The sequence below is a fragment of the Indicator indicator genome, chromosome 8 (assembly GCF_027791375.1).
Source record: "Indicator indicator isolate 239-I01 chromosome 8, UM_Iind_1.1, whole genome shotgun sequence".
NCBI classification, from domain to species: Eukaryota; Metazoa; Chordata; class Aves; order Piciformes; family Indicatoridae; genus Indicator; species Indicator indicator.
In genome coordinates, this window is record NC_072017.1 from 6,959,729 (window position 1) to 6,987,039 (window position 27,311).

Below are 27,311 nucleotides of genomic sequence, written 5' to 3' on the forward strand. Positions count from 1 at the left end.
GCCTTAAAGATTCTATATTGCATAGCATTATTTCCCCCTGACCCCAAGGCATATGTATATAAATAAAACAATAGAATCTCCATATCTGACTCATGTGGTTCTGACTCATTTATAATGAGAGCCTGAATAATTTTTTTAAATCTTGTTGTCCAAACGAGAACAAATTCCTTCACAAAGATGATTCCTTTACTCTTCTGAAGGTATAGGAAAGTGACCATCAGGGGGTGATGTTCCTAAAACAAAACTGCCCCAAATGAATAAAATAAGCTTCTATGTGTGATTTTTCTCTTCTTTCCATCGTGCTTTCATGAGTTTTATCTTCAGTGTATTCATGTGAATCATCCTCATCTATGCCAACGTAAGAACAGAACTTGGGTCTCTACAACTTAGTGCAACGAGAAAAAACGAAAAAGGAAATGAAGAGATGTTATCTTGCACAAAGTCTGCACTAAGTTAAAAGCTCAACCAGGAAGGAAGTTACCAGCACTATGCTAGATGGGAGTGCTTCGGTGACATGTGCTTGCTTTTGAGAAAATCAGCACTCTTCAGATTAGTATTAGGAATAATGACCATGTTTGTTCTGTGTTTACCTGACTTTTTCAAAATCCACGAAGGTGAGTGATCAGCTTTTCAAATGGTCTTTTATTTATGCTACCATCTGGTTGCAAGTCGATAGGTGCTTCCCTAAAAGTGATGGTTAGGTTATTGCACTCATATGGACTTTGCAAAGCAGATAGATTTTATTTTTTTGTTGTTGTTGTTAGATTTTTAATCAACAGCATTAATTTGCTATAATAACTTGAAAGGAGTTCGTCATTCATTTACATACACTGCAAAAATTTGGATAACTATTTTCATGCAACTATACTTTTAGTTATCTTCATTCTGAAAAGTTAAAGTACTTTTACAGCAGGTACTCATGTCTTTAAAAATAACTCTTTTTTTTAAGTTTCTATACTTAAATGCCTATAAAACTTTGTATAGTTAGTGTCTGGTATGAGATGCTGTCTGTGAAAGAGACATGCTTTCCAGGCACAAATACATGCCGGGTGCAGAGTGGGTTGAGGGTAGCTCTAAAGACTGATTGATGAGAAGCTCACCGTGAGCTGGCAGTATGCTCATGCAGCCCAAAAGGTAAATTGCATCCTAGGCTGCATTAAGAGGGCAAGAGAGATGATTCTTTCCCTTTACTCTTGTGAGATTCCACCTTGAAAACTGTATCGAGTTCTGGTGTCCCCATCATAAGAAGGACATAGAAATATTGAAGCAAGTCCAGAGGAGGGCCACAAAGATGATCCAAGGGCCGGAACACCTCTGCTATGAGGATAGGCCGAGGGAGCTGGGGTTGTTCAACCTGGAGAAGACGCTGGGGGAAGTCATCCAATACCTGAAGACATCCTACAGGAAGGTTGGAAAGGGACATTTCATAGGGGGGTCTAGCAGTAGGACAAGTGAGAATGGTTTTAAGCTGAGGGAGAGTAGGTTTAGACTAGGTTTTAGGAAGATGTTCTGCAGTATGAGGGTGGCGAGACTCTTGAATAGGTTGCCCAGGGAGGTTACGGATGCCTCTTCCCTGGAGGTGTTCAAGGGCAGGTTAGATGAGGCCTGGAACAGCTGAGTGTAGTTCAGCGGTGTCTGTGCCCATGGCAGGAGGTTGGAGTAGATGATACCTGAAGTCCCTTCCAACATCAGCTATTCCATGGTTCTATGTAGTGGTACCCTGACAAAATTAGAATGGAAGAGGTGTAATGAAGCAGATCTTATAAATGCCAAATAGCTCTTAGGGATCGCAAAGGTCGACGCTGGATTTAGGATGAATACCAAATATGGGCCTATAGGTTGTGCATTAAGTGCTTTCTTATCAATCCATAAATAATATAAAGTAGCTTTGTCACACCCGTTACTGAGTAAGCTTTTGAACAGGTAAATGTTATCATAAAAATCATCCCTTTGACAAATGGTCTGTGTTCACAGGCAGCATGAAATAAACGATTTACGGAGAATAATTTCCTTTTAAAAATAATATATATTCAGATTAGGTTACTTAAATTTACATTTCTATTTTCATTAGCCACAAAGAATAAACACGGCAGTAACTAGAATATAATGTATAGATTTTTATGGTTTGTAAACAAACCAACCTGGTTAGCTGTCCTAAATTTCAAATATCATCAAATTGATGAGTCAGTTTAAGATGTTGGAATAATTAATGTTTGACCTCCATGCAGAAGTAATCAGATTATTTGCTAGCACAGACTTTGCAAATAAAACATGCAGCTGGACTCAGTCTTAAAGGTCTCTACCAATCAAAATTATTCTATGACCATCACCATTGACCTTACAGTCAAAAATCAAAGAGTAGTTGCATTTTTGGACGATAACTTTCCTGGATTGCTTTTACTGGAGATGCTTTATGCTGCATATATCCACATATGATCTTAATTACAGTGTGATTAAAATGAGATTGTGAAGTGTATGAGCAGAACACAGCCCAGAACTGTATCTGGAAAATTAGAATTATTGTCATATTTTGGATGTTCTGAAAGCCATATGACTGTAATAACAATGGCTGAACTACATGATAAGGTAGATATGGTGAACTATTTATTGAAAATTCCAAGGAATTTGGGTCTCTGGTTCTTTCAAAAGCCTCTGCTGGAAACAGGGTTTATTTCAGATTTTGTGGCAAACCCAAAACATACAGAATTTGCTGTAGATGTTTCAAATTGCTGGTTACCCCATATGGCTTCACCACACATAATTGTTGGTGGAAAATTATAGATTCACAGAATCATTTTGGTTGGTAAAGGCCTTTGAGAGCATTTAGTCCAACCATTAACCCAAAATCTTTGAGATGTGAGACTGTATTTCCCTCTGTGAGGGCTTCCTAAAGGAGTGCCAGAGACCTTCTAATTCCACCAGCTTTTCTGAGGCCACAATAATGTTGTGGGTACTTCAAGTTTTTAATACAATCTCTGAAATGGCAGCCAGCAAATGATACAGACAGAATCAAGTGAAACTTGGATATTTTATCCCCGGGGAACTTCCAACATTAACTTTCACTCATGAGAGAGGATAAAAAGGGAAAATTCTCATTAAACAGAAATTTAGGGGGAAATCAGTTTGTGAAAAAACAAGCCTTTAAAAATTTATCAGAAGAATACAGTTCAGTACTGCCAAAAGTGAATTATTTCCTTTATAGCAACCCCCTTCTTTGGTTACAAGTCATTGAATCTTTAAACACATTGCTTTGGAGCGAGTCTGATGCTGTCAATCCCAGTCCTGTCCTCTGGGGCCAGCTATTCAGAGTGTATCTCCTTTAATCTATCAGCTGTGTATTCCCCAACTTGTACTGTAGGCCTTTTAGCTCTTCAATGTTAAGTGACAAGTGTAATTTCCATAGGGAAGTGATTTTTAAAAAATAAAGCAATTTTATATACTGCTGAATTGATTCAAAACAGAATACCTCAGATCAAATGAAAATAAGGCAGGCCAATCCAAAATTAAATATTTATGACTTTCTTAATGGAAAGCAAGGGTTTTGCTTTTGGTTTTTTTATAAATGCAGATCTTCCCTGTGAATAATTTAGTTTTAATGGAATTGGATTTCCTATAGAAAAACATTCTGTAAATGGAGGCTTAATAAAAGAATTTAATCATCACAGAACATCGCTAAGCATGAGGGTTACAGAACTTTGACTACGAAGCAGTTTGACTGTAAAGGTTTCATCTCAGTGATCCTCTTAACTCCTCAGGCCATTTGCCTTCAGCTTTCACAAAACCCTTTCCACATTTTTAGCGATGTTCACATCTGGGAGGGTGCTTCCCAGCCCTGCAGCAAGGAGCAAGCCTCTTGTGGGTATGGATCCCAGTCTGCCATACAATCCACTGGGAAAGTCTAGTCTTTTTGTAGCCCTGCTTACAGTATCCAATAATATATTCCCCTGCCTAGAAAGACCACAGTCTTGTGAGCTAGAGGAAAGCTAGAAGCTAGCTTTATTTCTTCTAAACTGAAGCTAGGTCATCATTTGATTGGCTTTCTCAGTAGAGATCTTCAAGAGGATGGTAAGCATCCTCCCTAACAGGACAGCATCCAAACTCCTTCCACTCAGGTAATGTGCCTTTTATAAATCTACAGCCTGGCTCACAAGCAGCTCTGGAGTCTACTTAACCATGTGTGAAGCCCAAAACAGACTTCATAGTGCTGAACACAGACTGCTGCCACAGCACAGTCAGTAGATTCCCAAGTCCACACACAGATTCCTTGGTGCAAGGGGTATAGCAGGGAATTACCATTAACTGACCTTGAAAGCTGTAGCAGCAGGTTTAGACAGTTGCCCAAATGCACTCATGCCTTGCCATGAGAGCGGAGTAAGCATTCAATTGCTGCTCCTGCCTCATCTCCACAGAGATGCCCTGCACAAACTGCCCCCTTCAGCTGGAACAGTTTGACCTCAGGAGCTCCACTCCAGGTTTCTTGACTCGGCCTTGCCTCAGGGAAAGATCAAGCCCTAAATTTTGTCAGACATTTTTGCTTTATGGTACTAAAATGAATTATTTTCATACCTGCACAGGATGTGTATTTTTACATTTCTCTTTATTATGTTTTCTAAGGAGTTTATGACTCTCTGATTCAGTGCTAGTAAAGTGAAGATAATTGACTTTGGTGTTGGATTTTGGATTGTATTTCTGTCTCCTGTCTGAGATCATTCACTGAACTGTTTATTGGGGTCAGCCTGCTGCTCTGTGAACACAGGTGGCCTGTTGAAGCTGGCATATTGCAGCTGAGCACTGGAGGAATTAAAGGCTCTGGTTTTCTTTCTATAAGTAAGGATTTAGGAACATATTATTCCAATTACTCATAACGGGAGTTAGATGCAATGTTTCCTCTTCACAGAGATGCAAGGGTGCTACTAGAATTGGAAGCTCAGCTACAACTGAGCTTCAACTCCAGGAAGCAGTTATTTGCATTCACAAAAACATATTTCATTTTGTGAACCTAGATGGTTTTTATTCTTGTGGCAGTTTGTTTTTTGTTCTTTTTTTCCTCACATTGAAAAAAATAGTCCAAAATTAACTCACATAAAAGGCATGATTTGTACAATAAAGCCCTACTTGAATGTGGAAGACAGCTAAAATAACACTCATCAATAATTAATACTGTGTGGGTTTTGTTACTTGCCAGAACTGTATTAATGTACTCCACCTACAGCCATCAGATACTGACATTTGACACTGAATACCAAAACCAATGGTCATCATTAACATTTGTGTTTGTTAACTGAATATAAGGGAACATGAAGGGTGTGGTTAGAGGATTCAGCAGCATTTCTGTGTGTTTCACTGCACGGTTTCAATGTCACTGGAGAGGAAGTTTTTGTTCTGATTATAGCTGGTTTACAACATAATTGCACTGCAACTGCAGTTCCAGGGCTAAATTCCCCTTCCAAACACAAGTGCTTTCATCTTCTTTTCAAGTGCAATCAAATCAGAGCAGCTTGGAAACAGGAATGTGGATATATACAGCCACAGATTCAAGTTAGTATTACAAGAGAATTCATAGCATTCAGCAATAAAATCCATCATCTAGCTTGTGAGAAGACTGAGCTTGCTCCTCTTACTTATTGATGCATTATCTGTGGGACAGCAATGTGCCCCTGTGGCCAAGAAGGCCAACAGCATCCTGGGGTGCAGTAGCAGAACTGTGTCCAGCAGATCTAAAGAGGTTTTCCCCCCCTCTACCCTCCCCTGATGAGACCACAGCTCAAATATTTGTCCAGTTTGGGGCCCCCAATACAAGACAGACAGGGATCTACTGGAGAGGGTCCAGCAAAGAGCTATGAGGATGAGTAAGGGACTTGAACATCTCTCCTATGAAGAAAGACTGAGAGACTTGGGGTTGTTTAGTCTGGAGAAGAGAAGGCTGAAATGGGATCTTATTAATGTCTATAAATATCTGAGGGGTGGTTGTCAAGAGGAAGGGGCCAGGCTCTTTTCAGTGGCACCCCGTAGTAGGACAAGGAATAATGGATACAAACTAGCACACAAGAAATTCCACCTCAACATGAGGAGAAACTTCTTTACTGTGAAGGTGATGGAGCACTGGAACAGGCTGCCCAGAGAGGCTGTGGAGTCTCCTTCTCTGGAGACAGGCCAATCTGGATGTGTGTCTGTGTGACCTGCCCTAGGATGATCCTGCTTTGGCAAGGGGGGGTTGGACCCAATGAGCTCTGGAGGTCCCTTCCAACCCCTAACATTCCATGATTCTATGATGATTCTATGATTCAAAGTGCTGCCATAGCCTTCAAGAAAGAGTGTTAGTGTGTTTCATCATAAGATGATTAAAGGATCTGCCACATGATGCTCCCATGCATGCTATATTTGTTTATGTGTCCTGCTTGACTGCATTGCTATAAATACTCTTTTTTGTTGCTGTTTTTTTCACAGCTAACACTGTAATTGTATCATGCCTGGATACCTGCTCATCAAATAACACCACTTTTCCACTTTGTACTTTCAACAATTCCTGCAAAAGACCAATGCAACAAAGAACAGGAAACCAGGCTGTTTTACTGAAGGCCATTGTAAATCATTCCAGTTTCCAAAATACTCCATGCATTTGCCAGTCCTCCAGGAGGGAACAACAGCCTCATACTAAACACACGGAGTGTGAATCCAGGAGAAATGTGGATGTTGATCATCCGGGATCAGGGGCAGTAGCTAAAAAAGGTCAGTGGGGGAAGAGAAATACTTAATTTTGAGGTAGTTAATTACAACATAAAAGGCATGGTTTTATTTGGCAGTTAAAAGAACACGATAATGCACTGCAGGGACTCTGTGCTCTTTGCAAGTGTACGAACAAAGGGGGTTTAGGTTGTGTTTGCATGGCTAGAAAATGCAGATTCTGTGCCAGATTCTCAGTGGCACTAATTCCTGCCTGTCAGTGAAACGTGTTGGTAGCAAAATGCTGATTTCTTTTCTTTGAGGATCTTGTATAAAATGGGTGGAGGAGGGGGGAAAGTGTCATTATCTTTTGGGGGGAGGTTTTATCAGTCTGGAACGAGGGTGCTGTGAGAAAAAAGTGCCTTATTCAGCAACCACCTGGAATATTTCTGTTACAGATTTGACCTGTGCCATCTGGCTTTTATGAGTATGCTTATAGCTCCATCTTTGCTCTTTGAAATTTGCTAAATTTTCTAAAATATTTCATTTATTTTTAAGGAGTTGTAGTTTCTGCTCAGTCTTCAAACAGGATTTGCTTTTAAGTATCACTGCAGATCTCTACATGTAGATTGCTGATACTACAAGAAGATAGGTTGTGAGGAAGATCCGAAGAGCTAGTTCAGAGATGGTAGCTGATCAGATGGCAGCCACACAAGAAATAACCATTTCTGTGCTTGCAGCCTCTGATAGTCACAACTGTGTGGTATCAGGAATGGCCTTGTGTGTTTTATAGGAGGCAGCACAGAACAACTCTCTGGCACACTAACACAGAGAAGAGTTCAGCAACATCCACACCTTTTCAGAGCAGTAGCAGAGTGTTCCTTCTGAGCCAGACACACTTGCAAAGTATCTAGAAATGTCTGGGGAAGAGCATGCCTCTGAATCTTGCTTTTTTTAACATTGTCAGCAAGAGGCAACAGGCCAAGCCCTGAATCTAAGAAATACAGTTCTTTTTGAACTCTTTCATCATTTTCTTCAGGCTGGATGAGGCTCTGGCCAGCCTGATATAGTGTGAGGTGTCCCTGCCCATGGGAGGGGGTTGGAACTAGGTGATCCTTGTGGTCCCTTCCATCCCTGACTGATTCTATGATTCTTATGACCAAATACCAGTCTTAACAAGTTTAGAAAATAACAGAATAAAAAAATCCATGGCAGACTCTGTTCTCAGTTATACCTATGCAGCTCTAACACTTTGGGCAATGTCTCACTTACCTATGCTCACATTGTGTAACTCTCACAGCTTGTGTGGTTTGAAGTAAACAAGGATATTCTGTAACTCTAGAGACAGATAACAGTTGAACTTCAATGATCCTAAAGGTCTTTTCCAAACAAAATGATTCTATAATAGCTGACAGACTAGGTGTGCAGCTCAGATTGCTATCATCATATGGCTTTTATGTGGGTTTTATTTCTTTTTCCTAGCCTGTTTTTATCTGTTACCTTTGATAACACATGGCAAAACAACAAAAAATTTAAAAGCTTAGATAGCAGAAAAAAAAAAAAAGAAAAAAAAAGGGGGCTATAATTTGCAGGGGCAATATATTTCGTAGAGATAATCAATACTCTTCAGATCTATTCAGAATAACTTTACACAGTGTCCTTTTGTCCATTTTATCATAGTCAATCATGTAAAAGCCTACTGTGCTTTTGCAAACGAGACAAAGAACTTCTTTTTGTTGTTCTCTCTGAGAGTTGTCTCTTTGCCTGCCACATGCTATATAACACTTTTGTTCTCATTTTTATTTCCCAAAGCAAAAAGCTCTCTTGAAGTGGAAACAGAAGATGTTAATTATTTTTATAACTACTTAAATTTCACTATGGTTTCTGAGACAGAAGGAGTAGAGCATAATACTCACTACCTACTGGAAATTCACATCAACCCTTCTCTAGTTGGAGGCAGAAATGCTGCTGAAGAACACTTAAATCATTCCTGTCTAGTGGCAATGATGGGAGACCAAAATGACTGTATAAATATTTCACTGCAACTGAAGTCTCACGTGGAATGTAAGTAAGAGCCAGAGTGGAGATCAAACCAGAAACAATATCAGTCTTACAAAAAGTCTCCAGTAGGTAGTTCCCTGCTTTTAGCAGGAAATCTAAGGTGTGTCGGGCCAGTGGCAAGGGCTCCCTACTGATATGTGGCTGGAGGCAGAGAGCATCACACTGTCCAGCTCTTCATTTGAATGTTGGAGTTCTGCTGCAAGAGAAAGGAGTCATTGGTGGCATGAGGCTGCTGTTGTCCGTGTGGCAGGACACTCCCAAAGCACCTCCAGAGCGTGAGGGAGGCTGGATCTCACCCCCTTCCCCTTTGGTAGGTGAATTGCTGTCCAGATACGTCTTAATTATCTTAATTCTTAGATTTTTGAGACTACATACAGTAATTTTGGTACGGTTTTGATATGATTTCCACCTCAGCATGAGGAAAAAACTTCTTTATGGTAAGGGTGATGGAGCATTGGAACAGGCTGCCCAGAGAAGTTGTGGAGTCTCCTTTCCTGGAGACTTTCAAGAGCTGTCTGGATGCATTCCTGTGTGGCCTGCTCTAGGTGATCCTGCTTTGGCAGAGGAGTTGTACTCGATCTCCTGAGGTCCCTCCCAACCTCTACCATTCTATGATCCTATGATTCTAAGAGAATGCAATTTTGATCATCCCTTAGTAGAAGAAAGTCTTTAGTAGGCAACTGACAGTCTTAATAGTGATTTTATAGTGAGTTTGGCTGTGGCTTTTTTTTGCCCCTAGAAGGAACACAGCAAAGTCTCTGTACAGGTTTCTGCTCAGCAATGACAGACCCACAAATGGCAAGTATGACAAAACCTGGAACGACTTTTTTTCCTCTCTGCTCCCTAATAATGGCATAGCCCTGTTATCTGGGAGGTAAACAAAAAAAATTCATGTTAACTTCAGTGGCAAAATGACCAGGAGACAGGTTTCACTTTGCACAATGTGGTACTGCAATATCCTACCACACAGCCTTATTACAGTACACTTGGAAGAGAGCTGAACTAGGCTTAGTTTTCCCAGAGGACAGCCCGTCAGCTTTTCCAATTCCTCTTTGTACTGCAGGAGTTTTTCTGGCTGGTTGCCTGACCACAGTCAGGGCTTCCAGCCTGTCTATATGCAACGCTTTTGCCATCTGGGAATTGCTGAATTATTACAGTCATTTACTTTTGGCAAATGCATGTTATGCTGTACCTTTGCTGGAAAAGAATATGTGTTTTGCAAGTGGTTAAACCTATGCTAAATAAGTCCAGGCAAAATCCTGGAGAAGAGAGGGCAGCTTAGGGGTTTGTTTTAAAAAGTAAGTGTAACTATGAGAGGTGTAACTATGAGAGTACTGTTTGTAACTTGCTCTGCTAACTTGTGTCAAAACCAGGAGCTAACCACCCCTTGCTAAGGGTGATTTACCTGGGAAGTAGTTGTCTCAAATTAGCAATAAAACTTAACAACGCCTCTTTCTTCTGTTTACTTCAAAACAAAGATAAAGAGGTGCCCAGGGCTCTTACTAAGTGAGGGGCATGTGCAAGCCATTGCAAGTCCCTACAGCATTTGGTGGAGTACTCTGTTTCAAAGGAGCCCAAATGACTGTATCAAGGTATTTTTAGTTCTGAATTAGGACAGATGAGCTGTGGTTACCTCAAAGAGCCATGGGCTTATTGGCAGCTACCTCATGACTTCTTAATGGGCAGATACACAAGGGAAGTTGATGTAGGCCTAATTATACTATTCTAAGTGAAAAAAAAGGAAAAGAGTGGTTTGGCAATACCTGGTAATTTGATTTTATAAGAGTGATAGTAACAGAGTTGTTTTTTAAGATAGTTATTTGACAATGCTAAGGTATGCATTAACATACAGCTGCCAAAGAAGTTTGAAAGGCCTTTTGAACAGCCAGGCAGGACAGTTCCCCACATCCTCTCTCTGTGGTATATAGTCCTGGCCTGTCCTGGCTACTAAACTAATTCCCTGCAGAATAAGGGTGCATTTCTGCATCAGCTGTTTGTCCCAAAATGCTACCTACCTCCTACACCCAATCCCACAGTGATTCTCCCCCAAAGCAGCTTTAGTTAAAAGAACATTGCAGAAGGGTCTCCTTGGTGGCATTTCCTCATTTTTTGAAAGGAAAACTTCTATGTGTAGCATTTTACCTCCTGCTGTATATGAAGATGGAGCAGGAGGTTGAAAATACCAGTACAAGCTGGAGGTGCATCAAGACCTTCTGTGCCACATCCAGACAAAGAGGGGATATATATTACTCTTATTCCACCTTAAATATAAATTTTGATCTTTGAAGAATTTTCTTCCTGGCTGAGTTGTATATAACAGTTTATATGAATAGGAAAAGTTTTCATTCACTTAGCTAACTACAACTATTTCAGACATGATGGTTTCAGATACCAAAAAAAAAAAAAAAAAAAAAAAAGAAGGTTGAAAGAAAAAGGTATAATCTTCTGTTTCATTTTCAACTTTTATCTGTGGGGAAAGACATGTCCCAAAAACCTACCAAAACTGAACGTTCTGCTTTCCTCTGCCAGTGATTTCCTGCTTCATTTGATCTCTTCTACATTTTATGGACAGATCCAATGTGTATGACAAAGATCATTTGGCTCACTATGATTCCAGTAGTTGTTGTGTTTACCGTTTCAATCGTCATCTACAAAATAGTACAAGAAAATGAACCAAACTGTAAGTAGCAAAAAGTTAATCTGCATGAATTCCATTTTCTGTGCAATATAAAGTGTGTTAATTTACAATAACAAAGCTGTTGACTACTAGTGTGGTTCAGACACCAATATTTTAGTTGTGATATGGTAAAAGCTTCTTCTGGAGGGACTGAAATACTCAGATGATTGATACTATCACCTCTCACCTCTGACTTGTGGATGCAAATCCAAGCTTGTTGATGGTGAATGAAATGTGGGGGTTTTGACAGATGCTTGGTGGCCTATGATCCTTAGTGGTATGAATTGCTGGGTTTCAGACTGATTCCAGTAGATGAAACAATTGCAGGTGAAACTTGTTGAAGGTCTAAAGCTGAAATGCCAATGACCAGTATAAGCAGAGTGAAATACCCTTTCCATCTAGCACATGGACAAGAAAAATGACAGGATAGATATGAGGAGATATGCACTCAGCTGTCTGTCCTAAAAAGTGGTTCTCTAAATTCAGTGGTGGTGTAATCCCATACAGGTTAACCAAGCAGACCCAGAGCTGAATGAAGCCTGTTATTTCAGCAAAGGAAATGTTGATGTGGTTTCTGAATCAGCACTATTGACTATTCCAAGTGATTAAAACTTTGCTATGAAAGACATCGTCCTTAGTTCAGAGATTGAAGCAAATATTTCTACAGAAATGTTTCTTCACCAGCCAAGACAAACTCTTCCTCTGCAGTTCCCTTGGGATACAGACTGAAACTGGGTTTACAGTATTTCTTCTAGCAATACACAGTGATGAAAGCAAGAGTAAAAGTGTAGGAGTACCCTGAGCTTGAGAATTTTGAGCACTCAAGATCAAATCCTCTGCACAAAAACAGTGCAGAAAATGAGCTGCTCATCAGCTGCTTGGTTTTCATCCCAGGTCAGAGGCAGGTGGAACAGGGAGCAGGCTCCCTTTCATCAGTGTGAAAAGAGTGTTACTTAAGCTTCTACCTGAGAGAAAAGCTCTTAGATGCTTTTCACAGCAATCTCCAGAGACTTTCTGCCTGTGTCAGCCCTGAGTGGGCAGAATGCCTCCGGGCAGCTAACATTTAGTTGCTATTACCAGAGAGATGTTCGTTCCCCTCCTTGTCTAGAGCTGCTGAATGGAAATCTTGGTCACAGGGGTAATGAAAAAATGATAAGCCTTATCCATTCCCTGACCATCTTTACTGTATCCACAGGCAGCTTTGTAAGCAAAGAGCAACAGAAGTCTAACTTTCATCAGAACTGAAGGAAGAAGAATGCCCACACACAAAATTGTTTCTGTGATATTTTTGCATAACGTAAATATTTTATGCATATATTTTTAATGAATAAGCAAAACAGTTGCTTCAAATGGCAAATCTGTGCTCCCTCACCAAATGATTAAGGAAAATTCTTTACCAGATTGGCTTGGTTAAAACACATGATCTTATACATATTGCTAAAACCAGATTCTGAGACCTATAGAATTAGGTTTATAGATAATTTTTGTTGGAAAAGACCTTTAAAGCCATTGAGTCCAATTATTATCTAACTACCAAGTCTGGTGCTAAACCATGAATGTATATTATGCAAATAAAAATCCCACAAAGTGTAAATTAGTTCTGTTATGTGCTTCAAATGAAAGGATTTTTATTTGTGAGTTGAAAGCTACCTATAAAAGTAATGACTAATATTTTCTATGCTTTGAGTCATAAACATCTACTTTTAATGCAGTATTATTAGTGATTATTAATGATTTACTGCCTTTATTCTTAAGCATCAGTTTTGTTTTAAATACAGATTTTTCAGAATTGTCACAGATACAAGCAGGGAGGGAAAAAAATGCCCTTTGCAGGCATTGCTTCTCGAATGCCTTTTCTGTGCATAGAGGAGTAGTGATTTGTTTAATTTATAATACATACTATTATAAACAACATCAGTAGGCTACAGATAAAAAGGCAGGCAGATAAAAATTGGATTTAAGAGTTGTGTTCCCTGTGTGCTTATATTACCATGTCACCTTTCATTGCAAGTCCTCATGCAGCTTTTTTTCAGTGGTGCCCAAAGAACACAGCAGAATATTACCATATGCCTAAAAGAGCTGCTCAGGATTTTTCCAGATATAATTCTATTAGTAGTTTTTCTCTTTAATTTCTGAGCACCACTGTTTTCTGTTAAGAAATATGGAATTATTCATTTCCTCTTGAGACTTTGCAAGACATTCTGCTAGGCAGATTCTGAGACTGAAACATTCAGCTATTTCCATGAGTGCATAACATACAATATCCAAATAAACATGGTGGAGGTTACAACTGGTCCATGACAAAGGAGATAAATGGGGAAGTAGTCCTTTTCCCTATTCTGTCCACTCTTGTCTTACTACCACTCCCAGAGCTTCCTTTGACATTAACTGTTGCAGTGCATGGTCAGGACTTCAGCACATTAGGGTTAGGGCTGTTCATTAAAAAAATCATGACCTAAATAATCCTAATTTAATTAATTTCTTAAAGCTGAAGTTTTCTAGCAAGAAACGTCAATCCTGTTATGTAGAACTGGAACAAGCCTGCCATCAGAAGCAATCTGAACTCTGAACTGTGACCTGCTCTCTGGGAGGTGTCTCTGCCTGTGGCAGGGGGCTTGGAACTAGATGATCTTTGAGGTCCCTTCCAACCTAAACCATTCTTTGAATCTATGAATCTATGAACTGATGTCCTTGTAGGACAGGACTAACCATAACAGCTGCACCATCATCTGCAACAACCACACCCAGAGCTCAGTTATTAAGAGAGCATGAGAAGAATGGAAAGTCTGAGAAGGTTATGAACTAGGTGCTGAGGAACACCTCTAGGTGTTCCACCTCTATATTTCTGTCTCTGAGCAATATAGAGCTGGCTTTCAAACTGTGCTCCCAAAGCTGAACACCTCACACTTGCAAAGAATCTGTCAGCTTCCTAGGATACCACTGTACTCCATCCTTGCTATTCCACTGTCAGCAGTCTGAGTCTGAATCTGTATTGGAACCTTCCAAACTTTGTTCAAGGTACACTTTATAGAAAGGAAAAATTGGAAAGAGGCAAACCTGAGAGAAATTTCCAGAGAATTTAATTCAGGAAAATATAAAATATCTGGCCCCTGGTTTTCCTCATCACTTTATTTCAAAACCTTCCATTTTTAAATGGAAAGTGTTCAGCAGTTTAAGAAGTTTTTCAGCTTTCTTTCTAATCAGTGCTGTATGTAATTCTATAGCTAAGGATAACACCTTTTTTTTCAAACAGATTGCAAACACAGAACATCAGCATCAGTTTCTAGTATCATAAGAAAAGAGAGTTTCAGACATGCAACAAGAACTGTATCTACTAAAATTCATCCTTTCCCTGGTAAGTAATAAAAAACCTAAAAACCGAACAAATTTTGAGGCACGAGAAGGTCAAGAAAGGCCTTTCAAAGCCATTCTTTCAGAGTTTACCTTTGATCCTACACAAATTTGATCTGGCTTATGTTATGAAAACATTTTTATATCACAAAGAACTGATTCTGACAGTAAAATTGTAAGAAGACTTATGTATATTATGTGGAAATGCTTCTCCCAGTCTTCCAAACATGTTGCTTTAATACTTTTGGGAGTTTTACCTCATTTTAAGTTTTGGTCACATTTGAGATTGGCAGTTGAGTGCTTTCAATGTGTATGACAAGTGTACAGTCAGGTATACAAGTGTATGCATGCTCTGTGTGTAGGTAACCCTTGATAAAATCTGCTGCCAAAGGATGGAATGGATGGGAGGACTCAGAGGATGGCTTTGCTGGCACTTTGTAGCCTCTTCATAGGGAAAAAGTCCCACAAAGTACAGTTTCCCCGTTTCAGATAGGAATTAAAACCTGATATTCTGAAAGTGTGGTATATCTAGCATAGATAAATTAAATGGCATGGCTAAATTGAAAGTCTTGGTTCCAGAAATGACGATTTGATAACAAATCCTTGTGTGAGAGGAAATTAGCAGCTGTAGCTGTTACTGATATGGCTTGCAGACTCCTATGCTTTAAAATTCCATGGGTACTGGTTTGATAACGGGAGCTCTAGCTTTAACAATATGAACATGTAGATCAGTATCTCTGAATGGCAAACCAACTGGCCTCCAGAACAAGAGCAGCTCAAAGCCATAAAATGAAAAAATGTTTTTAAATTTGGCTATGCTTGGGTACTTCACTGTTTGTACCTCCTGCTCTTCAGCTGGAGTATTGAGTCTCCTCTCTTCAGGATTTCTCTCTACAACTCAGTAACTCCTGGCATTTGGTAAAATTTCTTTCCTCAAAGAGTGGTCAGGCATTGGAACAGGCTGCCAAGGGAGGTGGTGGAGTCACCATCCCTGGAGGTGTTCAAAAAATGTGTGGACACGGCACTGCGAGACATGGTTTAATGGCTGTGGTGGTGTTGGGCTGATGGTTGGACCTGATGATGTTAGAGGTCTTTTTCCACCTTAATGTTTCTATGATTTGGGCTTGTCTCTTTACAAATGCAATTAAAAAGTAGAGTTTGGATCTTGTTAATCAAACAACTGAATATGAAAAGCAAAGTCAGAATAGAACTGGGGTACTTTTAAAAAACAGCAATGGATCTTGTTTCAGGATGAAACTGGAGAGAATGGGAATGTAGGCTGACACTGCCTTCAGAGCCTGTGTGTAACACTGTCCTGCAAGCATGCAGCTGAGCACAGAAAAGGCCTCTTGTGCACCAGTGCTCTATGGAGAGCATATAGGGGCTAGAAAAAGCTGCCCTAAAATTCCCTGCATCCCATAGATTTTATCCTTCCATCTGAAAAATAATAAAAACAAAAAAGAAGCCCCAAAGTGGTAAGAAGGCTTCACATTTTTCTCTGGAAATGCTGCATCCCAGAAACATGTAAGTCTGTGTTAAATGTGGAATACCATGGCAGGCTTTGCTTTCCCCAGCATTATTCATCTGAGCTGCAGAGGGAAAGCCAACTGTTCAGCTCTGTCAAGAACTGAGAAGGATCAGAATCAAACAGGTCACTTGGCCAAGATGAAACAAATTACTCCTTTCTTGGCTTTGCATCTCTTTGCTGCTGTAGAAGATGCATCTTGCCTGCTCTCTTTGCTAAAAAGTGTATTGCAGGAGTGAGTCTGAACCCACTGGGCTCCCAGCCCTGACACTGCTGAGCCAGCATTTGCTTCTGTTTCCAACCTGTCAACTAAGCTGAAGCTGTAGCGACACATCAGGGAGGAGGCAGAATTTTGCCTATTTCCTCTAATAGTGTAGGAGAAGAATCATTGTTTTAATAGGATAGCACAGAAAACAATAGAGGAATCCAAAGGACCAAGAGGAAATTGGTCTTTTTGTTTCTGATGTGCAAATGACAGCAGTCAAGTCCATTTACATCAAATGTAAGTGTGACTGTCACAAAGTCTGAACAACTGCAGGCCAGAAATCCTGAGATTTTATTCTCTAAATTCTGGTTGTCACCATGGTGCTGCAATGTCCTGCTTTCAGGATGAGTTACAACACTACCACCAATCAGAATTAACTTTGCATTACTGTGAGCCAGAGAAGTGAGTCAAGGGAGCCTGTATTTGTGTTCTAAAATGTAATGAACCAAACTGTGACTCAAACAGGAGCTCTTAAAGGCACAGGAACTGGCAGTTCCCACATGCCGTAAGACGAGCCGGCGGGGAAGACGACCGGCCTGGATGAGCAAGCAGCTCCTGAAGGATTTAAGGGAAAAAAAGAGGGTTTATCGCCTTTGGAAAGGGGGGGAGGCAACTAGTGATATGTTTAAGGATGTTGCCAGATCATGTAGAAGAAAAATTAGAGAGGCAAAAGCACAGTTAGAAATTAAACTGGCCGCTTCCGTGAAAGACAACAAAAAGCAGTTTTATAAATATATTAATGCTAAAAAGAGGGGCAAGAGGAGCCTCCACTCTTTATTGGACATGGAGGGTAACATTGTAACTAAGGATGAGGAGAAGGCTGAGATTCTAAATACCTTCTTTGCCTCCATTTTCAACAGTAAGGCAGGAGGACTTCAGGATAACTGGCCTCCTGAGCTGGTCGATGGGGTCAAGGAGCAGTGTTGTACTCCTGAAATCCATGTGGAATTAGTTCGAGACTTGTTGAGTCACTTGGATATTCACAAGTCCATGGGACCTGATGGGATTCATCCTAGGGTGCTGAAAGAGCTGGCAGATGAGCTGGCCAAGCCTCTGTCCATCATTTTCCACCAGTCCTGGCTCACTGGAGAGGTCCCAGAAGACTGGAAACTGGCCAATGTGACGCCCATCCACAAGAAGGGATGGACAGAAGAACCTGGGAACTACAGGCCTGTCAGCCTGACCTCAGTGCCAGGGAAAATCATGGAGCAGATTGTCTTGGGGGCAATCACTGCGCACCTGAAGGATAGCCAAGGAATCAGGCCCAGCCAACATGGATTTAGGAAGGGCAGGTCCTGCCTCACCAACCTGATCTCCTTCTATGATCAGGTGACCGCCTGGTGGACGTGGGAAAGGCTGTGGATGTAGTCTACCTGGACTTCAGCAAGGCCTTTGACACTGTCCCCCACAGCAAACTCTTGGCCAAGCTGGCAGCCTGTGGCTTGGACAGCAGCACTGTGCGCTGGGTTAGGAACTGGCTGGAGGGCCGAGCCCAGAGAGTGGTGGTGAATGGTGCCACATCCAGCTGGCAGCCTGTCACTAGTGGTGTCCCCCAGGGATCAGTGCTGGGCCCCATCCTGTTCAATATCTTTATTGATGATCTGGATGAGGGGATTGAGTCCATCATCAGTAAATTTGCAGATGACACCAAGCTGGGAGCAGGTGTTGATCTGTTAGAAGGTAGAAGGGCTCTGCAGAGGGACCTTGACAGGCTGGACAGATGGGCAGAGTCCAACAGGATGGCATTCAACAAATCCAAGTGCCAGGTGCTGCACTTCGGCCACAACAACCCCATGCAGAGCTACAGGCTGGGGTCAGAGTGGCTGGAGAGCAGCCAGGCAGAAAGGGACCTGGGGGTGCTGGTTGACAGCAGCTGAACATGAGCCAGCAGTGTGCCCAGGTGGCCAAGAGAGCCAATGGCATCCTGGCCTGCATCAGGCATGGTGTGGCCAGCAGGAACAGGGAGGTCATTGTATCCCTGTACACAGCACTGGTTAGGCCACACCTTGAGTACTGTGTCCAGTTCTGGGCCCCTCAGTTTAGGAAAGATGTTGAATTGCTGGAGCATGTCCAGAGAAGGGCAACGAGGCTGGTGAGAGGCCTTGAGCACAGCCCTACAAGGAGAGGCTGAGGGAGCTGGGACTGTTTAGCCTGGAGAAGAGGAGGCTCAGGGGAGACCTCATTGCTGTCTACAACTACCTGAAGGGAGGTTGTAGCCAGGAGGGGTTTGGTCTCTTCTCCCAGGCAAGCAGCACCAGAACAAGAGGACACAGTCTCAAGCTGCGCCAGGGGAGGTTTAGGCTGGAGGTGAGGAGAAAGTTCTTCACAGAGAGAGTGGTTGGCCATTGGAATGTGCTGCCCAGGGAGGTGGTGGAGTCACCATCCCTGGAGGTGTTCAAGAGGGGATTGGACGTGGCACTTGGTGCCATGGTTTAGATAGGCATGAAGTGTAGGGTGACAGGTTGGACTCGATGATCCTTGAGGTCTCTTCCAACCTTCTTGATTCTTGATTCTTGATTCTTGATTCTTGATTCTTGATTCTTGACTCTGTGAGTCAATGGGGTATCACCAGAAATGAGAGCAAGTAGAACAAGGCATTGTGTCTGATGTAGAGTTACCGAATCATTTTGGTTGGAAAAGACCTTTAAGATCATTGGGTCCAACCATTACCTAATTCTGCCAAGGCTGGTGCTAAACCATGGCCCTCAGCACCACATCTCATCCCTTTCAGTCAAGAAGTTTCTTCTAATATCCACTGAACAACTGGCTGCTCACCTCTGCCTTCTCTTCACATAGCTCTCAATTGTTTCCAGAGGTGCCAATCCAGTCTTTAACACTCTGCAGATGTATTTGCTGTTTAATAACATGGACAAAAATTATTTTCACTTTCAATAGTGAAATCCAATGAACAAGAGATTGCACTTTCTGCCCAGATCACAAATGTGCTGCCCATGATTCCTGAACAGGAGCATTGTCATGTGGGTGAAACAACTGTCCAAGGTAAGCACATCTCTTACAACTCCAATTATTCTGTTTTGCCTCATATATTTGGAATTAATAGTAAGCAGTATCTGCTCAAAATAAATTACTGCTTCTTCTAGCCAAGTATATGAGATGGGAAACTGGGGAATGTGTTCTGTGAGAGCTAGGTGGCAGGGAAACAGAATCAATTTTCCTTTTGCTGCTGAGCCATCTATAAACTAATGTGTTGGCCTTTTAAACTCTCTGTCCCTGAAGGCCCCAGTGCAAGTTCTGACATTATTTTTCTGGTGTTGAATGTTGTGTGCTGAACTTCAGCGTTATGCTGACATTTGTTTCTGACAAGAGCAGAGGAAAGAAGCAATTTGTAAATGCTCTCTCAAGAAAATCGTGTTTGAAATAAATAATTTGCTGATCAAATTCCCCAAACAAAAGAAATGGATCTCTCTGTTGTTGTTACACTAGTCAGAAGGAACAACAAGAAGTTGGTTTCAGCTTGAAACTAAAACTCTCTCACTTCTAACATTCTCCAGCCCTTATACTCCAGTAGCTGTTTCAGGAAGTCTAGATGTAAAGAAACAAGTCTGAAAAAAAATGGGCAGCCAGAGATACCTCTTTCTGGCAATAATATCTAGAGGCAGAACAGATGCTACTTGAATAAGTCATATAAACTAACACATCAGTTGCATAGACAAGGCTACAGCACTCACACATATTAGATTACTGCCTGTGGTAATTTTGTTAGATTAAAAGCTGAAGGACCTTCTTTACATCTGTTTTAACTGGGATGGAGTTTATTGGACAATCAGTACCATAGAATCAAAGAATCATTTTAGTTGGAAAAGACCTTTAAGATCATTGAGTCCAATCATTCTCTAACTCTACCAAGTCTGGTGCTAAACCATATCACTCAGCAACACATCTCTGACGCTTTGAAACACCTCCAGGAATGGGGATTCAATGACTTCCCTGGGCAGCCTGTTCCAGTGTTTGACAACCCTTTCAGTCAAGAAATTTCTTCTCATATCCAACCTAAACCTTCCTTGGTACAACTTGAAGCCATTTCCTCTCCTCCTGTTGCTTGTTACTAGCGAGAAGAGATGAACACCCACCTGGCTCCAGCCTCCTTTCAAGGAGTTGTAGAGAGCAAGGTCTTTCCTCAGCCTCCTTTTCTCCAGACTACACAACTCCAGTTCCCTCAGCTGTCCCTTACCAGACCTGTTCTCCAGACCCTTTACTAGCTTCACTGCCCTTGTACAGACCTGTAGCTAGATTTCCATTTGATTACTTAGGCTGAGGAAGCAGATTGTGGTCTACTTTTCTCATGAGTGCTAGGGTTGCCTCCAGGAAGTCTCTAGAATGCTTCTAAAGACTAGTTAGCTCAACAAAGAGGAGCTGGCTGCATTTGAAATGCTGCACATGAACAGCTGAGTACAGAGACTGAAAAACACCATGATGATGAAATTCCCAGAACTGACACAGACAGATTTAGACTACATCAGCTTGAGAAACCCTCTTTTTTTCCCTGATAAAGAAGTTGGGTGGAACTATGAAGTATCACAGTCCCAGCTGCTTCCCTGAAGTACATGCACTTCACAGATACAAGAATTTCAAAGAAAGGAAGGCTCTAGCCTGAACTAGAAACCTGAGAGACCTCCACTGGTGGGAGACCTCCATCTGCCCTTCTCTGCTGCAAATCTGCCTTCAGTCAGTTGGTAATAGCTCTGACTCAGTGATGCCCTGGATCAAGCAGGAAAGGCAGGGATAGGCAAACTACTTTTGAGTTGTTCTTCCTCATTTCCAGCTAGCTGAAGCTGCACTCGGAGAAAGAATTAACCACAGCATAGAGTGCTTATTTGATTTCTGTGCAAGGAGGCTGCAGAGTAGGTGTGGTAGATGTAACAGCAGATGTAAGGAGGAGGAAGTAGAAAAGCGAGGAGCACTCATCACCATCATTATTGCTACTGTGGTGGAGAGCCTGCTGATTGCCTCAGCAATGGTCCTTAACCCAAAATGCAGAAAGGCTCAACAACATCGGTTTCCTTTTTTACAGTCTAAAAGCATGTGGACACAAAACCTCCCATGTAGGGTCCCATGCTGGGACAAGAAAGTAACTAACTAGTGTATGAGAGGCTGATTCCTATCCAGCTGCATTCAGAGTATCATAGAATCATAGATTGGTTTGGGTTGGAAGGGACTTTTAAAGGTCATCTAGACCTACCCTCATGCACTGAGCAGGGACATCCCTGAATAGATTATCACTGCTGCTGTTTTCTGAGGATACCCTCCCCTAGCAACGTAGAAATTTAGTTGTGCAGATTCCAGTTTACTACCAGCAAAAATCGATGCAAATCCACCTGGGGTATTATCTAGGCTTTGGCTCAGGATTCTGCTACCTTCCTTAAGAGGTCTTCAAATGCCTTCACGGCAGAACTTAGTAGCACAAACAGAAAAGGCAACAAAAATATTCTTTGCCTGCTTTTCCTTATGTGATTGTGGCTTTACAAAAATGTTTTCATATTTAAAAGAATCCCTCTCATCTGGCTGGGAGCAAGACACCCACACAAACAACAGGAGATACCAATTATGCAGGAGAAACAGTGAAACTCTTAGTTCAAAACATTCTAGCAAAGGCAGATTTCAAGTGCGCTGAGGAGGAAGATGGCAGTAAAGCTGTTTCTGTAACTCATGCATGTATTTGTAAAGAATACTAGGTGTGATCTCAAATTGCTGGGATCTTTCCCATTATCCTTTTGACACTTTTTCTGCAAAGCATCATTTTAGAGCTCAGAAGTGATTGTGCTGTGGTTAAAGTCATGGTAACACTGGCTGTGATGCTGCTGAAGGCAGGAGCTCCTACTAGTATTGGCAAACTGGGGTTGCCAGTTGGCCATTTTTGGAAGACACCACTTGTTATGCTTTAATCAATCCCTGCAGATAACTGTGAAAAAAAGATTTATGCCCACATGCAGCTTTAAGCTGTCACTCAATGCTGTATATATTTTTTCAGTACCATAGAAGAGAATTCCTCTTCTCATCCTGCTTCCGTAACAGACTCAACTCTAAATCATACATCAAAATGAAAACCCCTTTCAGTATGAAAGAGCTCACAGAATCAGATTGCTGAGCACATTCCAGGGTACTTGGCACAGCAAAATGCATGCCAGGATGTGCTCCTCTCCAAAGCAGACACTCAGAGGGGTTTGAAGGGAAGCACTCTTTCTTGCTTGCTTGCAGAACTGGATTGTAATGGGCACTGTGCAGGCTCTTTAAACCCACTGTTCCATCAGCTCCCATCAATTTTTGATGCATTGTATCCTGCCCACACTTGTCATTTTCTAGCTCACTGCAGCAGCTGCTGCCTCCACTATGATTTCACAGCCAAAGAACACTTCTTATCCCAGTTCTTGTGATGGGAAGGGAAAAGGAGACAGAGGTTGTTACTGGGCCTGCAGCTAAATGAGCTACCAGAGTGGGTAACAAGCTGCATTTGCTTTTTCACACTATGTGAGAGTAAGAAGTACAGAAATCCTGCATTTCCTCCCCCACCAGCCTGGCACTGTGTAGTTCCCTGAAAACTCTGATGAGTTTTTGACTGGGATCTGGGTGTTTTCATATCTCAAAGTTTCTCATCATATGCTACTCTGGGAGCTGCAGTCCAAATTTCGAAAGTCTCAATGATGATTACTGAGGAGTAGAGTTAGATAATGCTTGGATTCAATGATCTTAAAAGGTCTTTTCCAACCAAAATGACTCTATTTTTCACTTCAGAATGTGGGAAAAGCTGCTCTTATTTTGTTATTTTGAGATTTCTCCTACCATGTATGAGTACAGGAAATGCAGTTGGGCACAGGTTTGCACATTCTTCCTTCCAGCTGGTGGTTTGGCTGGGTCTATTTTTATTTTTTCCCATTAGGATAAATTAGCTTGTTTTGGCTCAGCTGCAGTAAGACCTTGTTAATGCTCCAGATTTACTTCTGAACACTCTGCTGTAGGTGGAGTAGCTCATGAATGCAAGAGACTCAGAGAGCAAGTGACTCTGGAGAGCAGGCAGGTATCACACAAAGCTCTTCTCCCTCATTTAGCTGCCAAGAGGGATGGACAGAGTGAAGTCTGCTGTTATTTGAAGGGAAGAGATCCATCACCACCTATCTTTAAAAGACAGTTCCAGACTGAACTCTGTGTAGATGGAGACACTGCAGAAAGCTGGTGTGAGACACTTGAGGGGCATCCTTTCTGGAACACTTCAACCAGGTGGATGTGGTGAATGCTCTCCAGGCTGGCTTTTGGCTCTGCCAACTCTTACATTGCCAAGTCTCCCTGGAAGTGAATAAGGCTGACTGCTTCTCACTCAGGGTCCTGTATCCTGTTCTCATGGGGCAGGTACCTAACTCATCGTTCTGCTGGCAGGTATCAGTCTTAAGTCCTTTGTTCCAATCTGATATGTGTCATCCAGTTGTCTGCCTCTTAGTTACAACTTTGTTTTCTTTTGTAATAAAGAGGAGAATTCATTGCTGTGAGAGCCAAAAGAATGACATTTAAGATAAATTAGGAAAGGCCTAATGAACATCCTGTTCTTTCTGATCCTGTTTCCTTTAGTTTCAGATGTCACCATGTGAAACATCATTACTACCGAATGAAAGAAGACACTTCACGCAGCAGAGGAGAAAGCATCTCCTTTTTCAGTTCTGTGTCTTTTCATGAGAATGCCAACTACCCATTTGAGCTGAGAAGCTCCAGTTTATCCATCACCAAAACTATTTAGTATAAAGGAAATACAATGGACAAACATGTTTTGCTGTATAAACAACTCCAGCAGGAGAGTATAAATTTCACATCTATTTTTGGTTCATTCAGGATTTAGACTTCATCATATAGTTGTGAGATAATCCTTGCAGTAATTCCATTTTCTGTCAGAGAAGAAATCTATTTTACATGCTCCAAAGGATAAGAAAATCTGTTTAAAGATAGAAATTATCCTCTACTGTCATGAAATGAGCAGTTTTCAGCCTGTTTAATGCTCTAGATAACTAAGATGCTTAAAAGATACAATTTCTGGCTGTTGAAGAAAGTGGCCAAAGCATCCAAGAAGGGAAAATTCTGCAGTGCATTTTCATTTCTGCAGTAAAGCAGGAGGACTTTCATAAATCTTGCAACATCTTAGGGGATCAAGACAAAAAAAAGTGGGAAAAATAGTAATTTGGCTTTAAACCACAAAATCGTTATTACTGGGTTTTAATAACTCATTAGGACAGTATGAGGTTTGTACTTTTTGATAAATTGCATTTCTATCTTTTGTACCAGCTTAGGTCATTAGTATTCAGACTCATTATCTCCTGGAACTTTTCCTTGCCTTCCATTTATTACAGCTCCTCTGAGTGTGCTGGAGCTGTTAGTGCCGAGCAGGGCCCCAACTCATTCGGTGCTAACGCCTTATTTGTGGGCACAATTTACCCATCAATTACCAGGCAGAGACAGGAATTGCAGAGCCAAGACTTCAGACTCCCATGTGCTAAATCCATCAGGATGAACAGACTGCAAACTGCCCATTGCAAAGACGATATGCAACAATTTAGCATCATGTTAATACTTCATAGCCCCCATCCCTTCCCTTCATACAGCTTTCCCCTCCTGAAGTCTTCTGGAATTGCTTCTCCAGTCATTATACTGCAGGAAGCAAAATCAGGTTTAACGGAATAGTTGTGAACATTAGGTTCTGAATTACTTGAGGCCATGTGGAACTTTTTATATTTAGTTGGGTAAGTCTGAAGCATTTGCTTCTATTGTTTGTTACCGTCTCATAGAAAATCAGAGAAAAACACTGACTTTCTTGATCTGGGGCCTTCTGAGGTTTTATTGCTTCTCTGTGGTAATAACATAATGATGGATTTTTAAATAGAGTTTGTAAAATAAACTTCTCATAATTTGTTTCTAGTTGGTTTCTAAGTTATTCCTGCGGGACAGCAACCTGCAGACACAGAAACAGGTCTATCCCAAGTAACTGCAGAACATTTGAATGCTGACACTAACTAACACCCTTCTCTTCACTGATTCAGAGATCTTATTGATAGGGACAGCCCTGCTCCTTTAGACTCTGATTTAATTTCCTTTCTCCTACATTTTCATTCTAATATTATTGCTGTCTGTAACCTCCCTCTTTTCTTGGCCTTGAATGGCTAAACTGTGACTTACTGGTTTATTTGTCATCCCACAGCTCTTGAAGCACTTGGTTTTACTACCCTGGAAGCTTCTATCTTTCGAGTTACCTTTAAAACCACCAAGAACATGTAAACCCAAAAGGTTCCTATAAGCTTTTAATCTCTGTCGAGTAGAGCTTACCTTGTATTGCAAGTATGATCCAAGCTATAGGGACCAGTGGGAGAATGGGGAGACATGGATAAGAATGGTAAGAAGAAAACGTGATCCTAAGGGTTGAATGGGTTGAATGGGTTGAATGGTAAGAAGAAAACGTGATCCTAAGGGTTGAATGGGACCTCAGGCAGTCTCTAGTTCAACCTCCTTACACTGGAGGAGGAAAGAGGGGACTAAAACACAACCAGTTTAGTGTCCTGAGATCCTCTTGGTTTCTCTCCTCCCATATCCTCTTAACCCCTTGTCTTCAACTCTGGCATTTCCAAAACAACATGCAAGGAGGGCAAGGATGTCCTGATGCAACCTCTTGAGGAAGGAAGAGCCTCAGAAACCAGTGGCAGGAAGAAGACATGAAGGTGGAGGAGAGTGGGGTAAACGAAACTGGTGGGGGAGGCAGAATGCGCAAAGCAGGCATGGGCAGAACCGACAAGGGAACTGTAGGAAAACCACAGACCACCTTAAATATCAGCATCAGCTAAGCTGCTGATACAGTGTCTGAGATAAGCAAGGGCAGGAAGAGCAGGCTGCATTTTTTCCAAGTCTCTTAAGTGGGCTGAGAGGCTTCTGAAGTTATGTAAAAATTGTTTGAATTACCCAATGTTGTGTTTTTCATTTAGGTGTCTGACTCCAGAACTGGCACCTTGTGTCAAATCCTGTAGCGCAGAAGAGAAACAGCCTTCCTCTTTACAGCAGCAGCAATTCCATTTCACTAAGAACTATGATTAGTCCTCGCTGCAGGATTTTTAGACTCCTTTTGCACATCGTTGTGGTGGTGCATAAGTAATCTTTCTTCCTCGGGTAAATGTTTGAAAGGCAGAATGAATACTTAGTGCTCTGCTCTGAGTCTATCACAGCACCTCCTCAAAAGACTGTAAAGGGAAGCTGTAGGAGGGGATCAAAGTCAGGGGCACACATAAGAAGATGTGTGCTCAGGGACTTGTGGGGTGCAGGCAGTAAGGGGGGAATGAGCACTGCAGGGCGATCATATTAGCTGTGTTCTTTCCTTTGAGCTCTTCCTCTTCGAATGTTTCTTATCTTTGCCTTGCTTCCTTCAAGTTCATGCAGATTTTTGTTTTACTTCAGAAGTGCTGTTATCCCAGTTCTCCTGGAACTAATCAGATGTCACCTCTTGTTTATTCTGAACAATGCTGAAAAAAATCCTTTAGAGAGCTTTTTCTCTAATTCAACCTTGCAAACTGTTCTTATTTCCAGACAGCACATCCTTTTATTCCCCTTGAAAATCATTGTCCCTCTTCCATCTTTTAAATACAGTTCAATTTTTGACATTTTATTCTCAAATTTTTAATTCTAAACCTGCCCACCATCATCACTATTACGAATGCTGAAGTAGGACTCAGAGCATGGAAAATGTACAGGTCACATGCTAAGAGCAGCTTCAGCAACAAAGGTTGACCTGT

The 27,311-nt window shown here is 41.5% G+C and overlaps 1 protein-coding gene across 1 annotated transcript; it reads left to right on the top strand.

Moving 5' to 3' along the window:
* Nucleotides 1-514: 514 nt before the first annotated feature.
* On the top strand, nt 515-26,619 carry TMEM156 (transmembrane protein 156). The gene is made up of 9 exons (XM_054383302.1): nt 515-614; nt 6,448-6,729; nt 8,476-8,727; nt 11,297-11,404; nt 14,652-14,756; nt 19,438-19,542; nt 22,150-22,202; nt 25,457-25,518; nt 26,511-26,619. Exons 1-9 carry the CDS (start codon nt 515-517, stop codon nt 26,617-26,619), a joined length of 1,176 nt encoding a protein of 391 aa, XP_054239277.1.
* Nucleotides 26,620-27,311: the final 692 nt, after the last annotated feature.